Consider the following 27,262-nt stretch of genomic DNA (forward strand, 5'->3'; position numbering starts at 1 on the left):
AGTTGTTTACTAAGCTTATACTAGACTCTTTGTCCCCAAGATCCTGCCCCTGCCCTCAAAAAATCATCTAAATTGTTATAAGAAAATCAGCCTGTTCTCTGACTTGTCATAATATTAAGAAAAAAAAATGTAGTTACCTTTTTCTTGGTTTTATTGAGCTTTCATAGTCTTACAAGATTTCAGAAGATCATGGTTTTCTCTAATAGAAATACATTGCTTCTTGAAAGGCTTTTTTTTTTTTTTTTTTTTAATGTAAAATTGGTTGGGTAAGACAAATGAAACAACCAGTTAAGCTCATTCCTTCTGTACTTATTAACTTCAAAGCTCCTAGTTTTAACCTCTGGTTCAGTCCCATCTTACTAGATTTAAGTGGCTTTTGTTTTGTTTTTTTTTTCATGCAGGTTCTGCTCATTAATCACCACGAGTGTGGATCTGAAGAAGAGTTTATTACCTCTTTTTTTGAGTATGTTTAACTTCAGATACACACAACGTAGCTTCTCCTTCCCTATTAGATTCTTAGAAGGTAGTTATATTTTTATAGTCTCCTTCTTGTGACTTTGATAGTTGTGATCAATATGATCAATAAGAATTAAAAACTATTCCTTACTACATATTGGGCTACTGCATGCAAATCAGTTCATTTAAAACCTCCTGGAGGTCTTTGGCATGCCAGACATAAAACCATGAGTGTTTGTTTGTGGAGGTAACCATGTTCTAAAGAAATTTAAGAGTTAAATTCTTTTATCAAGAAGCTGAGAGAATTATCTTTTAGGCTCTGGGAATCACTGACTTTAAGGGGCTTGCTTTTGGTGTGTGATTTTCAAAATTAATTTAAAATGGGAAGTGATAAATTAATATTCTTGTGGTATTAGATTTCTGAATGATTATTTTAGAGAAATTAGCTTGCATTGTACCTACTGTATGCTTAACAAAATAGCTGAGTCATCATGTCTTGTTAGTTAAACATTAATGAGAATATTTTTCTGTACTTGGAATTTTTTAGACACATCGATATATTTTTCTTCTTATATGTGAATCTGATCAATGAAATATGATAACAGAATTCATTCATATTTTTTATATCTAGGGTTGGAAAAAAGAAAGAATTCTGGCTGAATATCCTGATGGCAGGATAATAATGGTTCTTCCTGAAGACCCAAAGTATGCTCTGAAAAAGGTAAATGTCCAGTGCAATTTCATTTAAAATGGGTAATGTAATTTTGTAGTCAATTTTAACAGAATAATGCATTACTGACATGGCATGTTTAAGCACCAGTTCTGAAAACAAGAAGTAAGCATTTAAAGAACATGCTTAAGGGATCCCTGGGTGGCGCAGCGGTTTGGCGCCTGCCTTTGGCCCAGGGCGCGATCCTGGAGACCCGGGATCGAATCCCACGTCGGGCTCCCGGTGCATGGAGCCTGCTTCTCCCTCTGCCTGTGTCTCTGCCTCTCTCTCTCTCTCTCTCTCTCTGTGACTATCATAAATAAAAATAAATAAATAAATAAATAAAGAACATGCTTAAAATTATGCTTAAACTTATGCATCTAAGATATGTGAAATAAATTTTTAGTGAATTGATTACTGTCCTATATTATCAGAAACTTGAGTGATGATATAAAAGGCTTGCTAGTTTATAATGCCACATTAGTGACTTAATCAAAATTCCAGGAGTGCTTGGCTGGCTCTGTTGAAAGAGTGTGTGACTCTTGATTGCAGGTTGTGAGATTGAGTCCACGTGGGGTGTAGAGATAACTAAAATAAATTAAAAACTTGGAGATGTCTGGGTGACTCAGTTGGTTAAACGTCCGACTCTTGATTTTGGCTCAGGTCATGACCTCAAGGAATGAGATCAAGCCCTGTGTTGAGCCCCACTTTGGGCTCCTTGCTCAGTGTGGAGTCTGCTTGGGATTCTCTTCCTCTCTCCTCCCTGTGCCCCTCTTCCGCTGGTGCTCTCTTTCTCTGAAATAAATAAATCTTTAAGATTAATCAGTTAAAACTTTGAAAAAAAAGTATTACTTTCATTAAAAAGGAATCAATTACAATTAAAGTTTGATAACCTAGAAAATTAAAATTAACAATTGTGAAGTTTCATTTCAAGAGAAAAATTTTAAATAAATCTTATAGCAAAAGAAGATATAATAATAGGTCATCAGAGGTCACTTTGGTGATATAGTCTTGGTTTCGGCTCAGATCGTGAGATCAGCCCCATGTTGGGCTCTGCTCAGAGTCTGCATAAGACTCTCTGTCCCTCTGCCCTTTCCCCTGGTGCTCTGCTTTTCCTCTATCTCTCATAAATAAATCAGTCTTTAAAACAAAAAAAGTCATGAAGTTCTGAAATTAAACGAGGTAATCATAAAATGTTAAGTGAAAAAAGATACATTCTGATTTATAATTATAAGGTAGGAAATTTAAAGAAGTCCTCTTATCTAGTGTGAGCCAGGTTTTATAAAAGTCCAACTTAGAGTTCCATACTTTGAAAGTTCAGAGAAATAAACCAGAAAGACAATGAAGTCTGGAATCATTGTATTTTATTGAGAGTGTCTTAAAAGGCAGGAAACCATAGGATAAACTTATTTTGAAATGATTTAATATTAATTATATTTTCAAATAATCTACTCAGTGTTTTTTTCAACCTTCTTGTGCTTTTTCAGAAATATAAAGCGGTGGGTCCAGTTATCTTTTGAGAAACTTAATTTCACTAAAATGTCCAAAATGTCTAGAAAACACAAGGAAAATGATTTATGTATTGTTCTTTTTTTTAGGTTAACAATTGGACCTCTTTAAATTTAGGAAAACTTCACTTGAAAGGGTGACCCTATTATTTGAAAATACGACTAACATTCTGCTTTATCTTGTTTTTGAATTCACATACTCTGTATTATGTATGACTGGACATTCCAGATAACCAAATAAGCCCCCCATACAACTACTCCCTAATAATATAGATAATAACATTTAGAATGACATGTAACCATGCCACCTGCCTTGTATTTGAAACATTGATCCTTGTCACAGAAACAAATATTTGTTAATTAATATTGGATTACTGATTGAATAAATGAAAATTAAATTACGTAATTTTTGAATTCCAACTATTACTATTGGAAATGAACAGTGGGAACTTTGCTATACCACCATATGTAGCATTCAGACTCTTCTTTACTAAGAATCATCAGTAAATGCTAACTTCCTCATTTTAGTTTCTCAGGGCAAAATCTTAGTGTAGTACGTTACTAGTTAGGAATCCATAATAGTAGGTTAAAAATTGAAATGTAAGGAATTGTGAGTCATTTGCCTTTAGGAACTGAATCATGAGTTGTGTTATAAGATACGGTTCTAGGATTAGGAGGGCTTGAGTTTTCATCCCTGAGTAGGGGATGTATTACATGGTATTCTGCAGGTCAGAGGTATGAATGCTTATTAACCCTCCAAAGGGTTATTTCATTTTAGTAACATAAATGAATGTTTGTTGGACTGAATCTTTGCATTTTATTTTTTTAACTGGGAAAGGAACTAATGTTTGAGTACCTACAAAACATTTGACTTTGTGCCCCCAGAAGCTTGAGCTTACCATATTTGACCTTGACCACAGTTCTAGGAGGTAAACTAGAAGAAGCATAGTTTGATGCCATATTAGCATTATTCAAATTTCTGCTCCTTGGTTTTCTAGATGTCTAATACCTAACATGGGAAAGTTACCTGTGAATTTTCTTTCTTGAATATATAAAGTGAGGGGCCATAGACCCAAGAGATGTTGGATTTAAGTAAGATAATAAAGTTCTTTGATACTATCTTGCGAGTGGTTAATAAGGAATACACATGTGTTTCTTTCTTCTGTGTCCACTTCCATTTTACTGATGAGAGTACTAATTAAGACTTGGAAAGAAAAATGGCTTGCCTGGCTAAGATTCCAATGAAGTTCTCTCTAATTCTCAAACCCATGATGCTTCTAATCCCTTAATGTTCTTATTGTTTATTGTAGGAGCTCTCACTGTTCTTGTTATTTAGACTGCTGGGCTTGGCATTACTGTCCAGTTCCTTTTCCATTTTGCACATTGTTCCACAGACCTTGAAAAACAGTTATAGGTTAGAATAATCATTCCAAAGAACTTTTTAGGTGATATCCTGCTTGGAATAATATACTCAATTTACTGAACTGCAGTAGTAATATTTTAACATGTATACAGTGCTTTCGTTGTTACAAAAAATACTGTTCTTTATTTGCAGGTTGACGAAATTAGAGAGATGGTTGATAATGATTTAGGTTTCCAACAAGCCCCACTAATGTGCTATTCCAGAACTAAAACACTTCTCTTTATTTCTAATGACAAAAAAGTAGTTGGCTGCTTAATTGCGGAACATATCCAGTGGGTAAGTGACTTTTAAAGAGTGTTCATGTGTACTTTGGTATCTAAAGAGTTTACTGTATAATCTTGAGTAACACAGTCCTGGTTAATTTTATGTAAAGGAAAGCATTTTATGTAAGGAAGCATGTGAATGTTAGAATTGCCATGTGTAAATTTTTACTAAGCAGAATTGTACCTTGCATGGGAATTAGTTTCTCAAGTCAGTATATAAAATAAAAATTCTATAAATCAAAAGTACTGTTAAATTTTGTTTAGGAAGTTTCCATTTTGGATACTAATGTAAAGTTTGTTTCCATTCCTTCAGCACTGGAATAAAGCAAAGGTTGGCAAACTATTGCCTGAGAGCAAACTCCAACCTGTTTTCATAAATAAAATTTTATTGTAATATAGCAGTGCCCATTTGCTTACATATTGTCTACGACTGATACACACCAGAAAGACTGAGTTGAGTAGTTGCAGCAGAAACCAAGTGGGCTGCAAAGCCTAAAATATTATCTGGTTCTTTATCAAAAGTTGCCCACCCCCAGAATAGATTACCACTTCTTTGCTTGAGATGTGAGAAGTTGACTTGTATTTAGGAGACAAATTGTACCAAAAAAAAGAAAAAAAAAATCACAATAAGCGGGGTATATTCACATTGGGTAGGTTATGTAGTAACAGACCAACTTATGAGAACAGAAGATTCTGGACTCTCTAATCATGCTATTTGAGGCATACCTAATTTGAATTTTGTCTTTTCAGCTGAGTTCTTAATCATGAATTCAATGCACATTGGATTTGACTTTTGTTCAGTTGGTATCTTTTTGTATATTAATAGTTGCCTGGAAACATGTTTTATCATAAAATTTTCTTATAAAATAAAGTCAAAACAGGGCTGTAGGAGTTAATTTCTATGTTAATTTTTAAAAACCCAGTGTTAAATTGTATAGCTTTTGCCATATTGAAATTAATTTTACATAGTGTATATTCCCTTGTGTTTTTTTTTTTTTTAATTTATTTATGATAGTCACACAGAGAGAGAGAGAGAGGCAGAGACATAGGCAGAGGGAGAAGCAAGTTCCATGCACCGGGAGCCTGATGTGGGATTCGATCCCGGGTCTCCAGGATTGCACCCTGGGCCAAAGGCAGGCGCCAAACCGCTGCGCCACCCAGGGATCCCTCCCTTGTGGTTTTTAAACTTTCTATTCTACCAAGTTTTTTGTAGTGTTCAGAAGATAGCTATGCAGTGTTTGTTTGTTAATTCTTCACTATATTTTCTAAATGCTTTAAGATTTGTACCATATTCCATCAGAAGGCTGGCCGTTGTTCCACTAGACTGGTAGAGGAGATACTGTTTTTTAAAGTACTTCAGTTTTTTTAAAGAGATGGGAATGGGGGAAAGCTTTTTAAATTCTTGATTCTCCTGCCATCTCTAGTCCTACTTCCCGCACAGCTGTGAACCGTACAACTATGGCGGCAATCAGAGAAACAGTTGTTATGACCGCTGCTGAGTTGAATTATGAACGCTACTGCGTTCTTGATTTGTACTTTTGCTGGTCCTTAGAATGTGGGAGGTAGAGAAAAAATAACCTTCAGTTGCCATTATGGGCCAGCCATGATGGGCAAGGTATTTTATATGTATTACCTTATTTAATTTTTCTACAGTTTTCTGAAGCAGGTGGTAGATACCTCTAGTTTATAGATAAGGAACCCAAAGCTTAATTTGTTAACTGCTTTCCTGGTCACATAACTAGTAAATGAATCAAAACAGAATATAGATTCAGGGCAGCCCAGGTGGCTCAGCTGTTTAGCGCCGCCTTCAGCCCAGGGCCTGATCCTGGAGTCCTGGGATTGAGTCCCACATCGGGCTCCCTGCATGGGGCCTGCTTCTCCCTCTGCCTGTGTCTCTGCCTCTTTCTCTCTCTGTGTCTCTGGTGAATAAATAAAATCTTTAAAACAAAAAACAATGTAGATTCAGGTCTCCTTTCTGAAGACTGAAAGCGTAAGTGGCCCTCATAGTTTCTGAAGCCAGACAAATGTAGCAACCAACTCACTAAGGTCAGTATTAGACAATTGCTAATTAATATTTTCACTTTAAATTAATTTTTCCCTCTAATCTTGATACCTTAGGGCTACAGAGTTATAGAAGAGAAACTTCCAGTTATCAGGTCGGAAGAAGAAAAGGTCAGATTTGAAAGGCAAAAAGCCTGGTGCTGCTCAACATTGCCAGAGCCTGCAATCTGTGGGATCAGTCGGATATGGGTATTCAGCATGATGCGTCGGAAGAAAATTGCTTCTCGCATGATTGAATGCCTAAGGTAACTTGAAAGTAATTCCTCAAGTTGTTTTCTCTAGTTTTAGATTTAAGCAGATTTTTAGTATAAAGATTGGCCTTTAATCTTAAATATGTAACCTTTATCTTAATTTAAAATTTGCATAGGATTGTATTGTCAGTGTATTGGGTCTGTTTTTTTTATGTGAAGTTAATCTGAAGGGTGAGAAACCACTACTAGTTAAATACTATTAAAACATTTTTACTTACTTGTAACTATGCTATTAGGCCAAAATAACCCACTTATTTTGAACTGTTCAGTAGTGGAGAATTTTAAAGATAACCAAATAAATATGAGAAGTTTTTTTGGAATTTAAAGTTGCTTTTAGGAAAACTTGTTTTAAATTAAGAATATTATTTATAAATGATCTAAGTCTCCTACTAGTTTTTCTTTTTGCTTTTATTGCCTGATTTTAAATTAAAGGTATAGAGGAAAAGACTCAGATAAATTGCATGGTTTTTGTTCTTTAAAGCACCTTTCTAAATGATTAATGGCGGTTCAAATTAATCATGCAGATGAAGGTTTTTTTTTAAGATTTTATTTGTTTATTCATGAGAGACACACAGAGAGAGGCAGAGACATAGGCTGAGAGAGAAGCAGGCTCCCTGTAGGGAGCCTGATACGGGACTCAATCCCAGGACCCTGGGATCTCCACCCGAGCCAAAGGCAGACACTCAACCACTGAGCCACGCAGGTGCCCGCAGATGAGGTTTTTATGTCAGTCTCTTGTTTTTGTTTATTCTAGAATTCCTGTCTGCTATTATCTGTAGATCTTAGCTTTCAGAGTAATCCGTCATTGTAAGTGAGATCCTAAGGCTCTAGGAATTTTAGAACATTAATGTGTTTCTGGTCTCTCCCTCTTTTGTGAGTAGTGATCCAGGAGGGCTTAGATCTACCTGCCCTTTTCATGACAAAAGGCAGATCTGTTTTAGCGCTTTCAAAACTAAACCTGGAAAATGCAGCTGTTTAAATAATAATGCTAAATATGACAGTATTGCTCCTCCTTAAAATCTTGTAAATTTAGGTCCTACAACAACTGTAAGATGGTTCTAGTTTATAAAAACATTAGACAGTATAGTCATTGTATTTGTTTAATATGATAGAGATGTCCCCATAAGCTTCCTGTTAAAACTCTATATATAGAGTTTCTACTTTTTTCACTTATTGTTGTTCTATGTACCCAACTCACCTTGTTAAGATTACAGGGTGAAAATTCTAATAGTCTGTACTGGCTAAATTAAAAAATTATTTTTTAAATAGCAGCTTTATTAAGAGATGTAATTATATAGCATAAAATTCATCTTTTTAAATTATACAGTTCATTGGGTTTTAGTATATTCAGAAGGCTGTGCAATCATCACCACTATCTAATTCCAGAACATTTCCATCATTGTGTCCTCAAAATCCATACCCATTAGCAGTCACTCCCCATTTCCCTCTCCCCCACCTTCTGGCAATCACTAATCTACTTTCTGTCTGAAAGGATTTTCCTATGCTGAACATTTCATATAAATGGATTCCTATAATATATGATCTTTTGTAACTGGTTTCTTTTACTTAGCACACTTTCAGGGATCATCCATATTGTAGCATGTATTTGTATACTTCAGATAAAATCCCACCATGTGGTTGTACCACATTTCATTTATTCATTCATCAGTTGATGAACATTGGGTGGTGGGTTGGTTACACTTTTTGGCTATTATAAATAATCTGTAAACATTCATGTACAAATTTTTGTGTATTTTTATTTCTCTTGGTAAGTAGAGGAATATTTGCATGTTTTTATTTCTTTTGGTATATACTAGAAATAGAATTGTTGGGCCATGTAGTAACTGTATGTTACTATGGTTATTTTGAGGAGCTGCCAAACTGCTTATTAAAGCAGCTATACTATTTTACAATCCTGCCAGCAATGTGTGAGAGTTCTAATTTCTCTACCAACACTTGTTATTGTCCATCTTCTTAATTTTAGCCATCTTAGTGAGTATGAAGCATTTCATTTTGGTTTTGATTTATAATTTCCTAATGGCTAATGATGTTGGGCATTTTTTCATGTGCTTATTGGCCATTTATAAATGTTCTTTAGAGAAATGCCTATTCAAATCCTGTGTCCATTGCTAAATTAGTTTATCTTTTTCTTACTGAATTGTAATAATTCTTTATATATTCTGAAGACAAGTTCCTTATCAAATATATGATCTACAGATATTTTCTACCTTTTCTTAGCTGTCTTTTCATCTTCTTGGTGTCCTTTGAAGCAGAAAGGTCTTTGATTTTGAACTCCAAATTACATATCTTATTTTTTTGTCACTTGTGTTTTTGGTGTCCTAAGAAGCCATTTCCTAATGTAAGGCTACAGAGATTTATACTTGTATTTTATTCCAGGAGTTCATAATTTTAATTCTTACATTTAGGTCTTTGATCTATTTTAAGTTAATTTTTGTGTATGATGTGAGATAAGGATTCCAACAACATTCTTTTTTTCATGTGGCTATCCAGTCGTCCCAGTGCCATTTATTAAAGAGACTGTTCTTTTCCAGTGAATGGTCTCAGCACCCATTTGAAAAATCTTTGATTGTGAGGGTTTATATCTGGACTCTTCAGTTCTGTTCCATCAGTCTATTCTATGCCATAGCACACTGTTTTCAGTTCTGTAGCTTTGTAGTATGTTGCAAAATAAGGAAGTGTGAGTTCTTCAGTTTTGTTCTTTTTCAAGATTCTTTTGACTGTTTAGTGACCCTTCCACTTTCATATGAGTTTTAGGACCAGCTTGTTAATTTCTACAAAGCCAGCTTTAGATCTTCTGATTCATAAACTTGGGTTGTCTTTCTAAATTTATTTGTTTCCAGGTCTTGCACTTCTTTTGTTAAACTTAATCCTGAGTGTTATTCTTCTAATGTTATTGTAAATGGAATTGTTTTTAAATTTTTGAGTTAAGTTCAAGTATATAGAAATTCAGTTAATTTTTAAAATATTGCTCTTTTGTTTCATGCAACCTTGCTGAACTCATTTTTAATTAGATCCAATAGTTTTTTTGTGCATTCCTCAGGATTTTTGTACATATAAGCTCATCAAAAAGGTCTCCAAAAAGAGGTAGTTTTACTTCTTTCTTCCCAGCCTACCTATTAATTTCTTTTCTTTGTCTAAGTGCCCTGGCTAGTGCCTGCAGTAAATATACTGTTGAATAGAAGAGGTACAAGCAGATAGCCTTACCTTGTTCCTGATCTTTGGGAAACAGTTTTCAGTCTTTCATAATTAAATTTGATATTCCCTGATGCTCTTTAGTAGGTTGAGGAAGTTCCTTCTTCTCAGAATTGTTGAGTATTTTTATCATGAAAAGATGTTGGGTAAATGTTTTTAAAACCATTGTTGTTTTCATAAAAAAAATTTTTACCTCAAATTATTAATAATCTCGATGAACAACTATTTTCAACAATTTTTAGAACATACAACATTACCTAAAAAGTCTTACTGGTCAAATTTTATTTGATGGGTTTTTTTCAACTTTAATGATAAAAATATTAATTTTTTTCTTTTTACCCTTCCACACCCCTCCTTTTTTTTTTTTAATAGGAGTAACTTTATATATGGCTCATATTTGAGTAAAGAAGAAATTGCTTTCTCAGATCCCACTCCTGATGGAAAACTATTTGCAACACAGTACTGTGGCACTGGTCAGTTTCTGGTATATAATTTTATTAATGGACAAAATAGCACCTAAAACAAATTCTTGCCGCAGTACTAGAAGACATCTACTGAAGAGAATGGATTGGTTGCTGACTTTAACCAGGAACTAGGGCCATTTTTATTACAATGAACTCAGGACTGGTAACAACCATAAGGTTGTTCCATTTTCATAAAATTGGAAACAATGCAGTAATAGCTTATTATTGTTTTGTTTTTTAAAGAAGATATTTTATTATCTTTTACAGAAATTTATGATTGATGTATTTTATCTATAGTTATTTAGACATGTTTACATGCAGCAGATAATTGTTCATAGTGGACTGAAAACTAATGCAAGGACTATGGTCTCAGTGATAAGTATATTTTGAAGTTCTTAATATGGAAATATACCAGTGTAGCTTGGTGTACTGTATTTTTTTATATTGATCTGCTGATACCAGTTATAGTTTTAAAGATTGTATTTTTACAGGGCGGAAACCAATGTTTTTGAGTTCTTATTCAAGGGGGGTGCAATATTGCATGTTTAGGAATTCAAAGTTAATTCTTAAAGGGCCTGAAATATGTTTTGAAGGAATCCGTGCAAAAAAGGAAAGTTCCCAATAAGCAGGAAGAATATGGAATATTGAGCTTTTTCTTCCATTTCCTTTTTTCCTGTTCTTGAGGCATGAAGAAATGGAAGGTGGTTAAAGAATTGAGGCTTTCCTTCTGGGAGAGCTATGAAGTGACTAGAATTAGAAAGTGCCCTCTAAAGTTTGTTATTCTTTCATTCTGATTTTATTTCTTAAAATAAATGGCACCTGGGCACACTTAAGGCTATTAACAAATCCCAAAGAGGTTTATAAAAACCTGTGGAATAGTTGTAAACTAACTATGGATGACTCGGTATCTGCTTTGTTATTCCTCAGAAATACTACACTGAGTATATGCCCGCATTACTGGACTTCATTTTGATACTTGTCTATCCTTCATAGTGCCCTCTACTTTTAAAGGGTTTATATGTTGAAAAACTGCTGTGGCCTTTTATGACCTGTATATAATGTAGAGTAAAATAAAATACTTGATAGCTTTTTCTAAGTGATAAATGTGATGATAGTGTGTTGTCATTTGTGCTTTTTCAGGGAGTTAAGTTTGATACCTTAAAATAGAATTAAAACACTGGCTTCTTACAAGTTTCACATTTGCCAAAGGATCAGTATGTCCATAACAACTCTGAACTTGGTCTTTAAAAGGCAAAATTCTAACATGAGAATTTTTCTGGTCTTTCAGAGGAAGAACAAGCCATAGCCCAAGGATGAAGCACTACTATGGTTTAACATAGATTATTTTTATGAACTGAAATAATCATTAAAAACCAGCTAAATTTTAGGGCTTTAAATTAGTGGGCGTATATTTTATCTCCCTATAGGTGTATGCTTTTTAAACTCATAAAGTGGTATAAAACTCTGTACTCTGTTTGTAGAGGTATAAATATTTCCGTCTTACTCATCATGATAGTCTGACTTTTGACACTCTCTTTCTCTTTGGACTTGAAACTATTCCAGTCATTCCTGATGTCGTCATTTGCCTAACAGAGTGTGTAACTTTTTAAAAAAGAGGATGAAATTTTCAGGTATAGTATTGATGCTCTAATAATTTAATCTCATAATACAGATCCAATTTCAGTAGAAGCCATAGTATGCTTCTTTGGGGAGCCAAACTTGGTGGTTTTTGGGGTACCTGGGAATAAAGAATATACATTGGTTGATTTAAATGTTACAGTTATAAGAAAATCATTATTTTCATGTTTATATTGAAGACCTAGCCCCTCAAATAACTTTGCAGTCTAGGCATTTCTCTAAGAATAGTATTAGATTTTTTTTTTTTAAATTTATTTATGATAGTCACACACAAACACACACACAGAGAGAGGCAGAGACATAGGCAGAGGGAGAAGCAGGCTCCATGCACCGGGAGCCCGACGTGGGATTTGATCCCGGGTCTCCAGGATCGCGCCCTGGGCCAAAGGCAGGCGCCAAACTGCTGCGCCACCCAGGGATCCCTAAGAATAGTATTAGTAACATCTAACTTTTGAGTGATTGCTATGTGTCAGACCTTCTGTATAGTGCTGCATTATTTTATTATGACAACTCAAGTGAGGGATTTGGAGACTACTGTAGCGGTTTGTGTGAAAAATGTTGAAACACAGAACTAAAGCTGTGATTTGTTGATGAAGAGACATAAACTTGGAGAAGATACAATGAAGAACTGTAAGAGTTGATAACTGACTGGAGAAGGATCATGGGTAATTTGGGTAACTGGATAGTGGATTGACTGAGAAGGGAATACTGGAGAATTATGTTGGGAGGATTGGACCAGAAAAGATGAGCTCACTTTTGGGAAAGATTTTGAGATGGTTGCAGAATCTCCCAAGTGGAGATACTTGTTTGGTATATAATTCTATATATTGGTCTAGAGTTACAGAGAAGTTTGAACTAAGGAGATTTATTAACCTAGTTATCCAAAGGTTTAGAAGAGATGTCCTCACCCTGGTGTTTGTAAAATGAGAGGGTAGGAGAGAGTTGTGACGAAAACCATCACTTAAGAGTCTCGAAGAAGAGTATCTGGAAAGAGGTAAGAAGATCAGAAGAGAGTGGTAGAAACCAAGGAAGAGTTTTAAAAAGCAAGAATGGTCAGCACTATCACATTATAATTGAAGACCAAAGAATGGTCTTTACAGAGTGGTAGAGGGAGATTGGACACTGTCTACACTAATGGCCACAGTCAGACTTCAAAAGAAGTGATTCTGTAATTGTGATTTTATAAATATGCCTATGAATTTGTCAGCTGCCCTTAAATAGTTATTTGGGGTGCCTGGGTGGCTCAGTGGGTTGAACATCTGACTTGATTTTGGCTCAGGTCATTGTCTCATGGTTGTGAGATTGGGCTCCGATTGGACTCCGCATTCTATGGGGAGTCTGCTTGAGATCCTCTGTTCCTTTCCCCCTTGCACTCATGTTTGCATAGAGAAAGCTTTTAAAAAATGTCTAGTATATAGACCTTATAGGAACTACAAGTATAGGCAGGAACTACAAGGTTTTATGGGCTATGCCCTTTTCTACATGGATATGCAAATGGTTTTCTTATATATTGCAAGAATTCTTAAAAAAATCATTTTACCAGTGAGTGAAGCATGACTGTTGTTAAGGACAAGTACAATAGACATGCAGGGACATTTTAATTGTTCTTGCTTATGTTGCATGGCTGCCCAGCTGTAGTCCTGCCTAAACATATTTTACCAGGAGTTAAGATTGCTGAGTTGGTTTCTGGAGAGTGACTGCAGACATACATATGTTTTCTACCTCATTCTCATGGCTCTTGGTCATTTTGGCACATAAAGGGAAGATACTGTCTCACAATAACCCCTCCTTCCACCAGACCATTCTTGTAAAAATAAAATACACTGGACTACTTACAGAACAAAGAAGTGGTCAGAAAACAACTTATTGTTGCCTTCTCTTTCTTAGAACTTACTCTGTCGTCATAGTCACTGAAGTGTGGATGCTTAGCTCAGTACTTGATAGTGAAGAGCAGAAGTAATTTATTGTGTGAATGGCTTTAAACCTTGGCCACAGAGGCCCTTCCTGAAATCACCTTTTGTGATGGTTTCTTTCAGTGAAACCAGGCTGTTAGTGTTGGAGCAGTGTTCTCCTAGAGAAAGTTTACGGGTCAGTCTCCATGACTAAAGAGAGACCTGAGGAATATTTGTGGCCTGGATGTTGTTCCAGCTTTAGGTGGTTGAATACAGAGGTAGAACAGTCAAAGTTTCACAGCTTTTGGTCTTTCCAGTGGAGTAGCTGCTTTGGAATATGTACTGGAACGTTGGCAGTTTCTGCTTGCTCCTGAAATCTGTCACCACACTTAACAAATGTTTATCGCCCTTCCTGAGGTAAAAGGCCAGTGGTCCTTGGCCTAGAAGAGTGTTTTCATGGTTCTTTATCCAGATCTACTAGGCTAGCACTCTTCACATAATAGAACTGAAAGGCATTTTTCTGGAATAACATATTCTTAAAAGCAGGTAGTTTGGAAATAAGATGGTGATGAACACCTTCTGTCAAACTGCACAGTTCTAGCAACCCAGAGTTCTGCTTCTGAGGACACTGAAATGAGTATAGTTGCCATCTATAAAAGGTTGGGGTTATACTAGGAGTATTTCTGATACCTCTAAAATCATTTTTAGATCTGTCATCCATAATTAATGTGGAATTCTGCAAATGGGCATGGGGTGTGGATACTTTATATGTATGTATATCTTTGTAAAAGCTACAGATTTTCATTCAACAAGTATTTATTTAACATTTTCTTTGTTACTCCAGAATTGTCAAATCTTAGGTTGGATGACTCAGTGATATGTGGACTTCCTGTCTTTTTTGGACATTGCCAGTAGTAGGGAGCTCATTCCGGTTTTGAACATACCAGAAAATTAATGTGAAGGAAAATTTTTTAAGGGGGTGGGAGAGAATTTTAATACATTCACCAAATTAAATGAAAGGACAACATACTGTAGACACAACTTAAGACAATTTAGAATCATAAACAAAATGTGAGGTAGACCAACTAGTGAAATTCACCAAATTTTGGTTAAGAAAATTTTACAGTAATAAAGGAACACAGGTACCTCCTTTTCTAAAAATCACAAAAAGCAATTGCATAAATTACAGCCAAAATAATTGAATACAACAATTCTCATTCTAATTTTAGTTTACATTCAGTATTAACCTGTGTGAACTGTCCTACATGGCAAGGTTCAACAGGTCTATAGATCAATTATTATGCAGGCCTAGCAAACACATTCATACCACAATGTTCTACAGGATGGCAAGGCTTGAAGCTGAACACACCAAGGTATGTATTAACAAATCATGGTGTCCTATGCTTGTGCAATTTTATCCTTAAAGGAGAAGGACCTAACATTCTCTAAAGAATTATACTGATAAGGTGATTTTAAAAGATCCAAACCTTAGTAGTACAGGCATTGAAAAGAATAGGCAGGTCAGTTTGAATTCTCCATCATTGGGATGATGGTCTTTTGGCTTTCTTCTGGCATTTCTCTTTCACAGGGTTAAATAGTATTTAAGAGATCACAGTTAATTTGATTTTTTTTTTTTTTTTTAGAGTACAGCCCTAACATGGAGTACCTGCCTCTAAAGTTACTACTTTAAAAAACGCGCTTTAGACTTTGAAGCCATAAAGCCAGAAGAAACCCTGAGAGGCCATCTGCCCCCAAGTACAACTGTTTGGAATTATTTCAAGTATCTTATTTGCTCTATATAGTAAATATTATTGGAATATTGCACAAACAGTGGGTTTCTTGATATCTGCATTAGGCCCTTTCAACAAAACAGAAACAATTGAAATACATTCATATCTTAAATCAACCTGCTTCAAAACGTACCTCTTTACCAAAAATTCTGCTGTACTAAAATTAAGGAGTATTTTAAAGAATACATAAGGCAGATCCTCTTTGAAGGACAATTAAAAATGGGGTTTAAAGGAATTGTTCATTTCAAAATATATTTAAAGCATCATAAGTAGCTATATTAAAACCAAGAGATCTGCAAACCATTTTCAAATTAGTACATTCCATCTTTTCACTACTGTAAACTCCTTGTTATCACAAGCTAATAAAGCTGGTCAGTTAACATTTTTGTTCTAAGTAAATGCAGGCTTAGTCAGCCCCCTCTCAGTAGTTTCAGGCCAAAATAAGAGATTGATTCAAGTAAAAATGGCCATTTTAAGTGGTACGTATGGGCTAATGAGAAAAATGTGAAGAGATTGTTTAATGATGAGAACTGGAATAATAATTTAAGCAAACTTCCAATTGATTTAGTTTGTTCTAGAACATTTTCTAAAAGTCTGGTTTTGATTACAATATATGGTGAGAAATCTATAGAAACTTACACTGTTGATACTGAACAAACACCCCCTGCTGATTTTAGTGAGTCAGAGACCTTTAATGGAATCTTTCTTACTCCTCACAAAAGAATCACGGATAGGATTAAAACAGTTCTCTCCCTCTCTGGCTCTCTTTCCCATTTCAGCAATTTTTGTGGTGTTGTCTATGTAAAGGTAGCTAATACTAATTCAGTGTATCTTTTAAAGGAAGCTTCGCTTGAGGCCCTGAAAAGAATCAAACTAGTTCCACTCCACACAGAACCATAGCCTGACATTTAGCTTTGCTGGTGCCAACTGCTTAATGCCAACCAAACAGGGTGGGTATTGGGATGACTGCTAAAAGCTTCTTAATTGGTCAATTACTGAATTAGGTTACCCTTGTACAAGATTAAACTGTTCCATGTTCTCACAGACATAGTGTGCTTAGAGGCTGGAGACATTTTTAAAGAATGAAAAAAGCAAAGGAATTTCGGCAAGGAGAAACTGCATAAATGCATACAGTGCCTGCTCTGCATTTACTGATTTGTTTGTTCGGTTTAAATAGTAAACTTTTAACTCCTGTGGAAATTTTGCCAAAAGTTTCAATACATATAAGATTATAAATCTTAAACTAACACTGCACAGAGAAAGACAAAGCTACTTTTTTTTAAATACAAATATCTTCTACATTCTATCATTTCAGACCCCTGAGTAATACTGTACCAAAGTACAGATCTGAAGAGAAACTGAGGGTTCAGGCCTCAAACGTTAATCTTCAATTAATTCCACACCAGCGGTGTGAGTCTCATGTAACACATTCAGGCTAGCTAATGCCAAGAGTCCGTTTTCCCCCTAACATAGTGTAGTAGAAAAAACAATGCAAACTCCATGTTCGTTCTCCAAAGTGTATCCTCCTCAGGCTCCTGTGGCAGACCATGTCTTAAGTAATTGCATAACTGCCTAGGGTGGAGTTAACCTGAATATAAGGTCCTGACAGTGGAACTAAAGGAGAGTGATACCCCGAAAGACCTGGGTCAGATTGGGGTTGGAGGGGGCGGATTTCTTTGGAGAACAAATATGTTGCACTTTGCTCCACAGTGATTGTACTTTAAAGGAAAAAAAAATCCCAAATAATTGTTTCTGCCCCACCCTACCTAGGCATCCCTTTGCTATTTTTGGTCTTTTCAAAAGCTCATACATGGCGGCCAGTAAGAAAGTAGAGGGGCTTGTCGTCGCTGCTGTTAGCGGTTTGAAACTCGTCCCGGAGGCGGAACTGCCACTCATCCTCTAGCTCTAAGCGGACAATTGTTTGGCGTAAGGAGCTTCTGTCTTGGCAGATGACACACAGGGTAGCACCTTCAGAAGAAAGGCAAAAATGCATCTTAAACTCAGGAACTGAAATTATAATAAAGAACCTACCATCTTTTTCTGATCATGTCCTTTAAGCTAACACATCTGAGAACCAACATAGAGGTAAAAGTAACCTATCACAATTATTCGTTATAATTTTATTATCTTGAGTAAGTAGTATTATAAATTCAAAAGTTTAAGAGAGTAAAGTGAAAAACCTCCCCTTCTCCTATGGTACCAATGTTCTGTGTTTCCAGTGAAGGGGTTCTACGCCTTAGCAGCACTGGATAATTCTGTTCTGGGGGGCTATTCTGTTCTTATAAGATGGTTTAGCAGCATCCCTGGCTTCTCCTCACTATATGCCAGCAACACCCTCCAGTGTGGCAACCTAAAATGTCTCCTGCTACTGCCAATGTCCCCTGGGAGGCAACCCCCCGCCCCCCCCCCCCCCCACACACAACACACTGTTCCAGGTGGATTTTATGCACATATAAATACACAGTAGCATCTATTCTTAAATTCTACGTATAAGAGAAATCCTATGGTATTTGTCTTTCTCTGACTTACTTTACTTAGGATTATATGCCCTCTAGGCCCATTCATGCTACTGCAAATGGCAAGATCTCTTTTTTATGGCTGAGTTAGTCCATTGTATAATAGATACATCTTCCTTATGCATGTATGGAGGGACACTTCGGTTGCTATCGAAAATAATGCTGCAGTGAATGTTATGGTGCATATATCTTTTGAATTAATTGTTTTGTTTTCTTTGGGTAAATCCCAGTACTAGATCATATGATTAATCCTATCTTTAGTTTTTGAGGAAATTTTATACTGTTTTCCATAGTGGCCTGTCCATGATATTCTGAATCTTACTTTCTTCACTGGCCTCAGAGGTCATCTTGTCATGATTATCTGTGATGCTTACTTTGCAGTTTGTTCTTAGTGCATACCTGCTGAAGCGACTTTACCTTCTAGACCAGAATCACAATTCATTAACCTGTTTTTATTGAAATTAGGTTATTTGAGAAGAATTATTTCTCCTTACATTGCATCATTCCTTTCTTACATTAATAGTGGGAAGAACAAATTTAATGTGGTCACATTTCTGACTATTTATCTGCATTTTGTCTTGGTAAAACAACAACTTGATTCTGCCCCTGCCCCAATTAAGGAAATCCTGGCCCTGGTTTAAAAGCAAGGTATTCAATTTACTGGCAGAAACCATTGTTAAAGTGCTTTTTTATATGTTTGACCGCCCTATTTTGTCTCAGGAAACAATGGCATTCACAAGCAAAAGACACTAAGTTTGATTTACCTTTTAGAAAATTAAATTTCTTCAGAAGATCAGCACCTACAAAAGAGTCACAGAGGTACAAGAGAAGTCCACTGAAAAACACCCCTTCACAGCTGACATTGCTGGAGTGGGGTCTGGAGCTGACGTAGCATATGGCCACCTGGAATTATCAAGCAGACATAGCATGGGTATGTCAAAAAGCAAGCAAAACATCAGTACTTCAGCTGAGTGAGCCAGTACCTTCCTCTTTAGCTGTTTCAGGGTAAGGTAAAGGACATAAATTTTTTATTGAAACCTTAATAGGTTGGTTATTTAAACTCTGCACCTCTTAGTGTGCCAAATTTTAACCTACTTAAATCTTGTTTCTCTTAATAAAGGACAGTTAAGAGAGAATTAGTAGTAAGAAACAAAACAGGCCTCTCCACCTAAACATCTTTATAAAATGAAAAACTGCCTTCCACAAAGGCAGACAAGATTAAATGTTTAGAATAAGATTTTTTAATTCTTATCAATAATCAGCTTTTCATTTAGATACACTTAAATTTTCAGACAGAAGCTTCAAGCAGTATATGATTTTAAGTAGGTAGAGCCTAATGCCAGGCTTGAAATCAGAACCTTGAGATCAAGACCTGAGCTGAGATCAAGAGTTGGACACCTAACTGACTGAGCCATCTGAGTGCCCCCAGCAGTGCATGATTTTTATTTATTTTTAATTATTATTTTTTAAAATATCTTATTTGCATACACACAAGAGAGTGTGAGCAGGGGGAGAGGGAGAAGCAGATTTCCTCCTGAGCAGAGAGCTTGACACAGGGCTTAATCCCAGAACCTTTAGATCGTGACTTGAGCCAAAGGAAGCCACTTAACCAATGGTGCCCAACCAATCTCTCTCACAGGGAGAGAAGATAGTTGGGAGACCTTGAGAACAGTGAAATGGCTTAATGTGTGGACCTGGCCACTTGGGTCCAAATAACTGGTTCCTCTGCTTACTAGCTAGTAGATGACATTGAGCAGCTTCCTTCATTTTATCATATCTCCATTTCCCTGTCTGAAGAAATAACAGTAGTACCTGTTTCATAGGCCTGTCTTGTGGATAAATACTGTAAACTGCTTAGTAGGTATTCAGTGAGTGTTAGTTAGCTGCTATTAGACAACACAGTCTTACTACTACTACTATTACTACCTCTATCTAGAGCTCTGGACCCTGGGGTAGAGGAGTTTGGAAGCCTGAGTTAGACACATACCTTACAGAGATACCATAAAAAGCACCATTATACTTGATGGTTTTTAAGGTTCCTTCTACCTCTAAAATTCTACATTTCATGGTCCAACCCACAGTGTAGATTACTGAAATTTCCTAAGAAGGAGAGTGTAAAGTGTTTATACTGTTTGAATTAAAAATCAGTTTCCAGGAGGTCCTAGGGTGACTCAGTAGGTTAATCAGTTAATCTCTGCTTTTAGCTCATGTCATGATCCTGGGGTGCTATTGAGCCCTTCACTGGCTCCTTGCTCAGTGGGGAGCCTGCTTCTCCCTCTGCCCTTCCCCGCCCCCACTCATGTTCTCGCTCACTTGCTCTGCTTTTTGTCAAATAAAGAAAAAAAATCTTAAAAAAGAAAAAAATCAGTTGCCAGTATTGAATACTGTTGGATTTCAGTCTGCCAAGACTGTGTATGTCAAAACACAAGAAGGAAAAAAAGCCTAGGAGGAAAAAATTCTTTATAAAGAGGATATTATGCGTTAAGGAATAGAATGAAATATTTTTAAAACAATGCTAATAATTATAGGGGAAAGCTTAGTGCCAGAAGCCCTTAAAGTTCCAAAGGCCACCAGTAGTCAGGAGCTTAAAGGTATAAGTAGCAATTAAAAACAAAAAAACACCTGAGCGACGCCTGGGTGGCTCAGCAGTTGAGTGTCTGCCTTTGGCTCAGGGCGTGATCCTGGGATTGAGTCCCACATTGGGCTTCCTGCATGGGGCCTGCTTCTCCCTCTATGTCTCTGCTTTTCTCTCTGTGTGTCTCTCATGAATAAATAAGTAAAATCTTAAAAAACAACTGATGGAGAATTTTGAGACAGACAAGAGAAAGAATGAAAAATAGAAAACAATGGAAAAGAAATCGAGGAATGGGAAGTGGTGACGTGACAGCCATAAAAGTCTCCTGTGATCCCCTAAATTGTTCAGGAATCACTGAGCTCCTCTTTTGCTTAAAACAGTGGCTAGGACACTGTGTGCCTCAAGAACTGTGTCTTGTGAAGAAACGTCACGTGACTATAATATGGCCTGATACATTTTGGGACAGCAAGCAACTACTACTGTCCAAGGTCATAGGAGGTAGGCTTCTAGGTGGAACTGAATTCTCAGCTAAGCTTTGTGTATTTATTGGCTAACTGGAGAGTTGAAATAGGTGTGGGGAGGGACAGTTGCCATCACATCTTGTGTGAGCCTTTGCAGTATGTCACAGGCCCTTTTTTTGTCTCCATTTAAGCTTTCAAATGGGAGCTAAAATGGGAAAGAAATGATTGGAAGTGGGTAAGAAAAAAGCCCAGTACTAGCCCTCTTCCCTTTACCTCTGGTCCAATGTTAAGGTAGCAGTCAATGGCCAACACAGGACTCTTGAAGTTATGGATGGCTTTGGGGAAGAGTTTGTAGGATGCGTGCTGAAGGAATTTCTCCAGGAGAAACTGTGCAGGGGCTGCCAGCAGTGTGTGTTCACTGTCGGGAGCACAGACATACTGAAGGGGCAAGATGGGTGCTAAACTCTCAGACACCTGAAATCAAAGCCGAGATTATCATGGGAATCATGGCTGTCACTGGGTGAAATGGGCAAGGAAAAACCTCACTGCATACTAACTGTTCCCAAATAATAGCAGCACAGTGACAGGGGCAAGACTCAAATGTCAGTCTGTCATTCTTAGGTTCTCAGGTTTTTCACCTTGGGAATAGGTGGGGTCTAACCTAACACATGACAAGGGCAGGAGAAAATGAAATGTAGGCCTCTTTGAAAGTTACTGCATTTAGCAACGTTGTGAGGACCGTCAGGAAACCTTTCACAGTGCTGCTGAATACAGACGTCTTACATCCCATCCCACCAGATCCAAAAAACAAAAGCAAAGCGAGGTTTCTAAGCTCCACTGGGAATTCACATGTTATAAATGATTAGATACCAGTAAATCTCTTAACAGGTATTGATTAGTATTACTTTCTTTAAAAAGAAAAAAAAAATCTAGCAAAGGACCAGACAAGCATCTTAATTTCTCATGTATTACAGGATGTGAAAATGTTAAGATATGATGGAATTGGTAAGCCTCTAAAGAAAGGTAGATCTGTTGACTTTTCAAATCTTAAGTTTTGCTCTGGATGAATCCTCAGGGGAATGAGACTGCAAACTTGGCATTAAGAACTGACTCCCTTGTGTTACTTCCCTTTCCAGTCAAGTGATAAGTGCTTAATGCCTAATAACAGATAACGGGTATTAGTAAGAAATTGTCTTCCTCTCAACAGTAGAATCAAGCTTGCAAACTTACCATGATCTTTGGTTTAATGATAAAGTCCCTTTGCCCTCCAACCTGAACATGTTTCTTCATGAGACTGAAGTTATTAAAGCGGCAGATGAGCAGCCCACTACTATTTGTTCTCAGGTTAAAGTCAACATCTTCACAGAAATACCTAAATCATAATCACAAGGATAGGTCTCTGACTACCATACACACAACAGCTGTTAGGAGACAGACTCACATAGAATCAACCTTTCCTTCTCCCAGAGCTGGCCCTCTTAACACTGGCCTGTGAATCCCCTGAGTTGGGCATTACAGTCATTAAAAGAAGGAGAAAGTGAGATGGCTTTGGCTGCAGATATTCCAAGGGGCCTTAGGTGTTCCTGAACTGAAACAGGACTGCATAGTCTATATACTTGTGGGACCCGAATGCAGAGGTGCTCCCAGTGTTAAAATCCTGGCTGCAAACAGGATGAAACATCTGCCAAATTTAAAAGACGTGAAATAGCTACAGGATATTCTAATGACTACAGGGTTAGGGGTTGACAATAAGACAGACTTTATGGTCCTGACATTACTTGCTTGGCCATCTCGGATTTTCTAGGATGGGGATGTTATTTATTCAGGAGGCAAGACCAGGGCTAGCCTGCTCATTCCTACCTGCTGGCTTCGCCCTAAAGGATCTAGATCTCTGGAATTTACTAACATTCAGGGAAAGGGGTTAACTTCTGAATTCTGAGGATGAAAGAGTTCACCTTCAGTGGCTTATGGGTCCACACGCTGTTTGTGTCGACGTAATAGTTTTTGTCTGGGTTTTAGTTCTTGTTGAATGATGGGATAGCTAAAATATGTTTTCTAAGTATGTTGTGTTGTAATTTCTATTATTTTAAGGGTCTGGGTCCGTTTAAGGAATTATAAAGGGGCACTTTGGGGCTTGTGATACCCACTCTCCCTCCTTTTCCATAAAAAAAGAGATAGTTTTTCAAAGACCAGAATCAGAGGAATAGACACATTATAGGGGTCAGGGCAGAAGCAATCAGTAGATGGCAGGCTTACTTGCCTCCAGGAGGCCTGACTTACCTGTTAAAGTCATACTGCACATTCTGAGTCAGGTCTATGTTAAGGAGAATAAAGTCATGCACATGGCACCTAGAAAATGGGGCTTTTAGGCTCTGAGAAGTCAGCTTGCTGCTCCATTTCTGTATGCCCAGGATTGCATAGTGGATGATTTTTGGTGTTGCTTCAATATGCTGCAAGACACTCTTCAAGGACACATTCTTACTGGAAACTCCTGCTTCCATGGGCTGGCTATGAAATATCAAGTTAGTTTAAATAAGAGGTCAGTATTACTGAAGAGAGGGTCTTTTATGAAGGGCTAACGCTACTATACAGTTTCAGTATCTGTAAAGGACGGATTTAGCTGGTTTACTTTATATTAGCCTGGAATAGAAAAGAATGTCAAGCCTAGTTTTCATGCTGCCTATCACTGCTACTTCAGCAAGCTGCCCTTCAGGATGCAGGAACTGCATCACCAGAGATGGGGCTCACCACATTCAGGCAGAGAAAGCCTGCCCATCTCAAAATGAATAACGAACAGGGCGTTCCCAAAGAGGGAGCCAGAGGTTGAAAACACATGGATATACCTCCCAGTGTGGTGATTATGGCATAATAAAGGCCTATTTGAAAACATCACTGGCTTCATATCCACAAGCGGAAACAGACACAGTGGGTGAGCTGGAAGTGTTTCAGTAGGGACGCTACTAGTATTTTGGGGCCATGTATTGCATAAGACTTCTCAGGTTTAGCATCCCCTGGTCCTCGGACCCTGTTCACTGCCCCAGAAAGGAGAACCACTGATGTTGGTCCAACCCTAATCTTAAAGGTGACAGAACTGAGACAGAGATGAAATAAATTTCCCTTTTCATCCAGGTAGTTACAAAGTAGAGCTGGGGTAAAAAAAGCAGGTCTGATTCAGAAGCCAGTGGAGTTTCTAGTGCCTTACAACAGACTTTATAGCAAGACTAAGCCACGATGCAGAAATAGTACAGGAATTAATGGCACACTGAATATCTAAATTTTAAAAAGGGTGCTAGTGAAGGTAGTCTCCTGGATAATTGTTTTGCTCTGGAAAGTTATTCCTCTCTCATTTACTTCCATGCATAACTGTAGCCACGGAAAAGATCTCCCTTAGAGCATTGGTCATACTCCCCTAGAACTGGTTGGCAAGTCCCACTACCTGCTCTGATCTTGAACACTGTGAATGTTCCACAGAACACAGGAGTCGTCCATCACAACGATGAAAGGCCAGACACACTGGCGCTTAACTCCCAGTTCTTCCAGGCGGTTCCTCTCCAGTTCCAGATTGTGATAGGACAGCTCCTTAATGAGAAACCTGGCAGCACCTGGAAGGCAGCATAACCACAGCTGTACAGTCTTCACTCTGGCTTGACCCAAAGCCCCCAGACAGCTGCTCACATTCTTTACACAGGCATGCCTATTCACGTGACCATGCAGGGTGGGAGGGACAACCAGTTGTTCAGAGCAGTGTTCTCAAACGAGTAAAAATGAGAACCACTGAAGCAGTCTGTTTAAAATGCTGATTCCTGGAACCCATGATGGGTCTGATGAAGGGCCACAAACTAGAGCAGTCTTTGATGATGCAGATGATTCATGAACTACACTTTGAGGGGTACTGCAAGAATCCAGTTTCTCTGATGGGACAAAGGATACCACATCAGGGAAACACTTATTACTGGTTAGTTCCTTTTGCAGTCATGATAAGACATGTTCTCAGTCTTCGAAGCAGCCACTTGCCTGTCCTGCTGTAGGAAGTAGCCAGGGTGGCAGTACGTGGACGTGCTGCTTATACTAACGTACCCCCTGCTTTAAGATACTTTTAGGAGATTAACAGCAATGTCTTCTTTGAAGAAGATTCTGGAAACCGGCATCCTTTTCCTGGATGGCTTTTTTGCAAGAGGCAGTATGATATGGTAAAAGACCAGAGCCAAGCTGCCTACATTTAAATCCTGATTCTACCACTTTCTAGCTGTGTGACAAAAAGTAAACTCCCCTATGCCTTGGCTTCTCCAGTTGTAAGAAGACATGATAATGTCCACTTCACAGGATTGTTGTATGGTGCTCAGGACAGTGCCTAATATGTGGTAAGTACAAGGTTTTAGAGATTATTAAGATGTTGATCATCAGATCCATTCATGTTGTTGCAAATGGCAAGATTTCATTCTTTTTATGACTGAACCATATTCTGGTGTGTGTGTGTGGGTGTGTGTGTGTATATATATATAGTATCTTTTTCATCTATTGATGGACACTTAGCATTATTTATAATAGTCAAATTGTGGAAGTAGCCTAAGTCCAATAAGCCAGTCAGAGAAAGACAAATACCATACTTGTAGGTAGAATTTAAGAAACAAAATGAATGAAGGAAGGAAGAAAAAAAGACAAACCAAAAAATAGACTTAACTAAAGAGAACAAACAGATGGTTACAGGGAAAGGGAGGTGGAGATTGGGTGAAATAGGTGAAGGGAATTAAGAATGCACTTATCTTGATGAGCACTGAGTAATATATGGAATTGTTGAATCACTATATTGTACACCTAAGATAAATATAATTCCATATGTTAACTACACTAGAATTAGGATTTAAAAAAAAAACAGATAATCATTATCACAACCAAATTTTACGAGTGGGCCATCCAAAAATGAAACGAAATGTACGTAATGAAATGAAGAGGATAAAATTATTAAATCTATGGAGGAACCAGAAGAGCAGTTTGAGCAGATCAGGGGTACTATTAGGGATTTAGGGAAATCTACCTTCCAAGAGTATGTGTATAATACTTTGTATTCTCAAAATATGAGAGGCCCACAACTAACACTGTAATGGTAAAAGACTGAAAGCTTTTCATCTAAGAACAAGACAAGGATGCCTACCATTACCATTTCTGTTTAATACAGTACTGGAAAACTTAGCCAGAGTGATTATGCAAGAAAAAGAAATAAGGCACTCAGGTTGGAAAGGAAGAAGTAAAATTATCTGTAGGCAGCATGTCCTTATATGTATGTAGAAAGCCATAAATATCACACACAAACTGTTAGAAATAATAAAAGTGAATTTGCCAAAGTTGCAGATACAAAACTAAAAAAATCAGTTGTGTCTCTATACACTAACAATAATCTAAAAGGAAAAATTAAAACCATTCCATTTACAGTTGCATCAAAAAGAATAAAATGCTTAGGAATAAACGTTTAATCATATATATGAAAGACCTGTACGTGAAAAAGTACAAAACATTGCTGAAAGAAGATAAAGATGATACAAGTAAATGGAAAGACGTCCATATTCATAGATTGGAAGATGCAATATTGTTGAGATGTCAATATTACTCAAAGTGATCTTCAGATTTAATGCAATCCCCAAGATCTTAATGATATGCATGTGTGCATAAATTAAAAAAAAAATCCATCCTTAAATTCATGTGGAATCTTAAGGGACCCTTAATAGCCAAAGCAACCTTGAAAAAGAACAAAGTTGGGAGGTCTCACAGCTGGCTGATTTCAAAACCTACCATAAAATGACAGTTATCAAAACTCATACAGTGGGATAAGAGTACAGAGCCCATCAGTATGCCCTTGTGGTTTTGGCCCAGCCCTAAGGGCCTGTATGGTCAAATGATTTTTGACAGTTTCTTCAACAGATGGTATTAGAAAACCTGGATATTCACATGCAAAAGAATGAGGCTGGATCTTTACCTTACACTACCTAAAACTAAAATGGATCAAAGATCTAAATGCAAGAGCTAAAACCATAAAACTTAGAAGAA

At 37.1% G+C, this 27,262-nt stretch overlaps 2 protein-coding genes across 14 annotated transcripts in view; one reads left to right on the forward strand and one right to left on the reverse strand.

Moving 5' to 3' along the window:
* Positions 1–15,784, forward strand: part of ESCO1 (establishment of sister chromatid cohesion N-acetyltransferase 1) — a 72,992-nt gene extending 57,208 nt beyond the window's left edge. For 4 of the 9 annotated variants that reach the window (XM_038543685.1, XM_038543680.1, XM_038543682.1 and 1 more), the window contains 4 exons: positions 1,088–1,177; positions 4,229–4,372; positions 6,478–6,665; positions 10,257–11,457. In XM_038543685.1, the coding sequence (XP_038399613.1) occupies positions 1,088–1,177; positions 4,229–4,372; positions 6,478–6,665; positions 10,257–10,404 (570 nt within the window). In that variant the 3' untranslated portion in view covers positions 10,405–11,457. Of the gene's footprint in view, positions 1–401; positions 524–1,087; positions 1,178–4,228; positions 4,373–6,477; positions 6,666–10,256; positions 11,458–11,911; positions 11,980–15,521 lie in introns of those variants that run through there. The other 5 variants (XM_038543681.1, XR_005362580.1, XM_038543683.1 and 2 more) reach the window with 5 other exon arrangements.
* Positions 2,540–27,262, reverse strand: part of GREB1L (GREB1 like retinoic acid receptor coactivator) — a 269,160-nt gene continuing 244,437 nt past the window's right edge. For 3 of the 5 annotated variants that reach the window (XM_038543676.1, XM_038543679.1, XM_038543675.1), the window contains 6 exons: positions 24,657–24,822; positions 23,501–23,728; positions 22,451–22,592; positions 21,494–21,694; positions 18,949–19,087; positions 15,450–17,636 (listed from right to left, as the gene is read on the reverse strand). In XM_038543676.1, the coding sequence (XP_038399604.1) occupies positions 17,473–17,636; positions 18,949–19,087; positions 21,494–21,694; positions 22,451–22,592; positions 23,501–23,728; positions 24,657–24,822 (1,040 nt within the window). In that variant the 3' untranslated portion in view covers positions 15,450–17,472. Of the gene's footprint in view, positions 4,070–11,987; positions 12,087–15,449; positions 17,637–18,948; positions 19,088–21,493; positions 21,695–22,450; positions 22,593–23,500; positions 23,729–24,656; positions 24,823–27,262 lie in introns of those variants that run through there. The other 2 variants (XM_038543678.1, XM_038543677.1) reach the window with 2 other exon arrangements.

The sequence above is a fragment of the Canis lupus genome, chromosome 7, assembly GCF_011100685.1.
Source record: "Canis lupus familiaris isolate Mischka breed German Shepherd chromosome 7, alternate assembly UU_Cfam_GSD_1.0, whole genome shotgun sequence".
Lineage (NCBI taxonomy): Eukaryota > Metazoa > Chordata > Mammalia > Carnivora > Canidae > Canis > Canis lupus.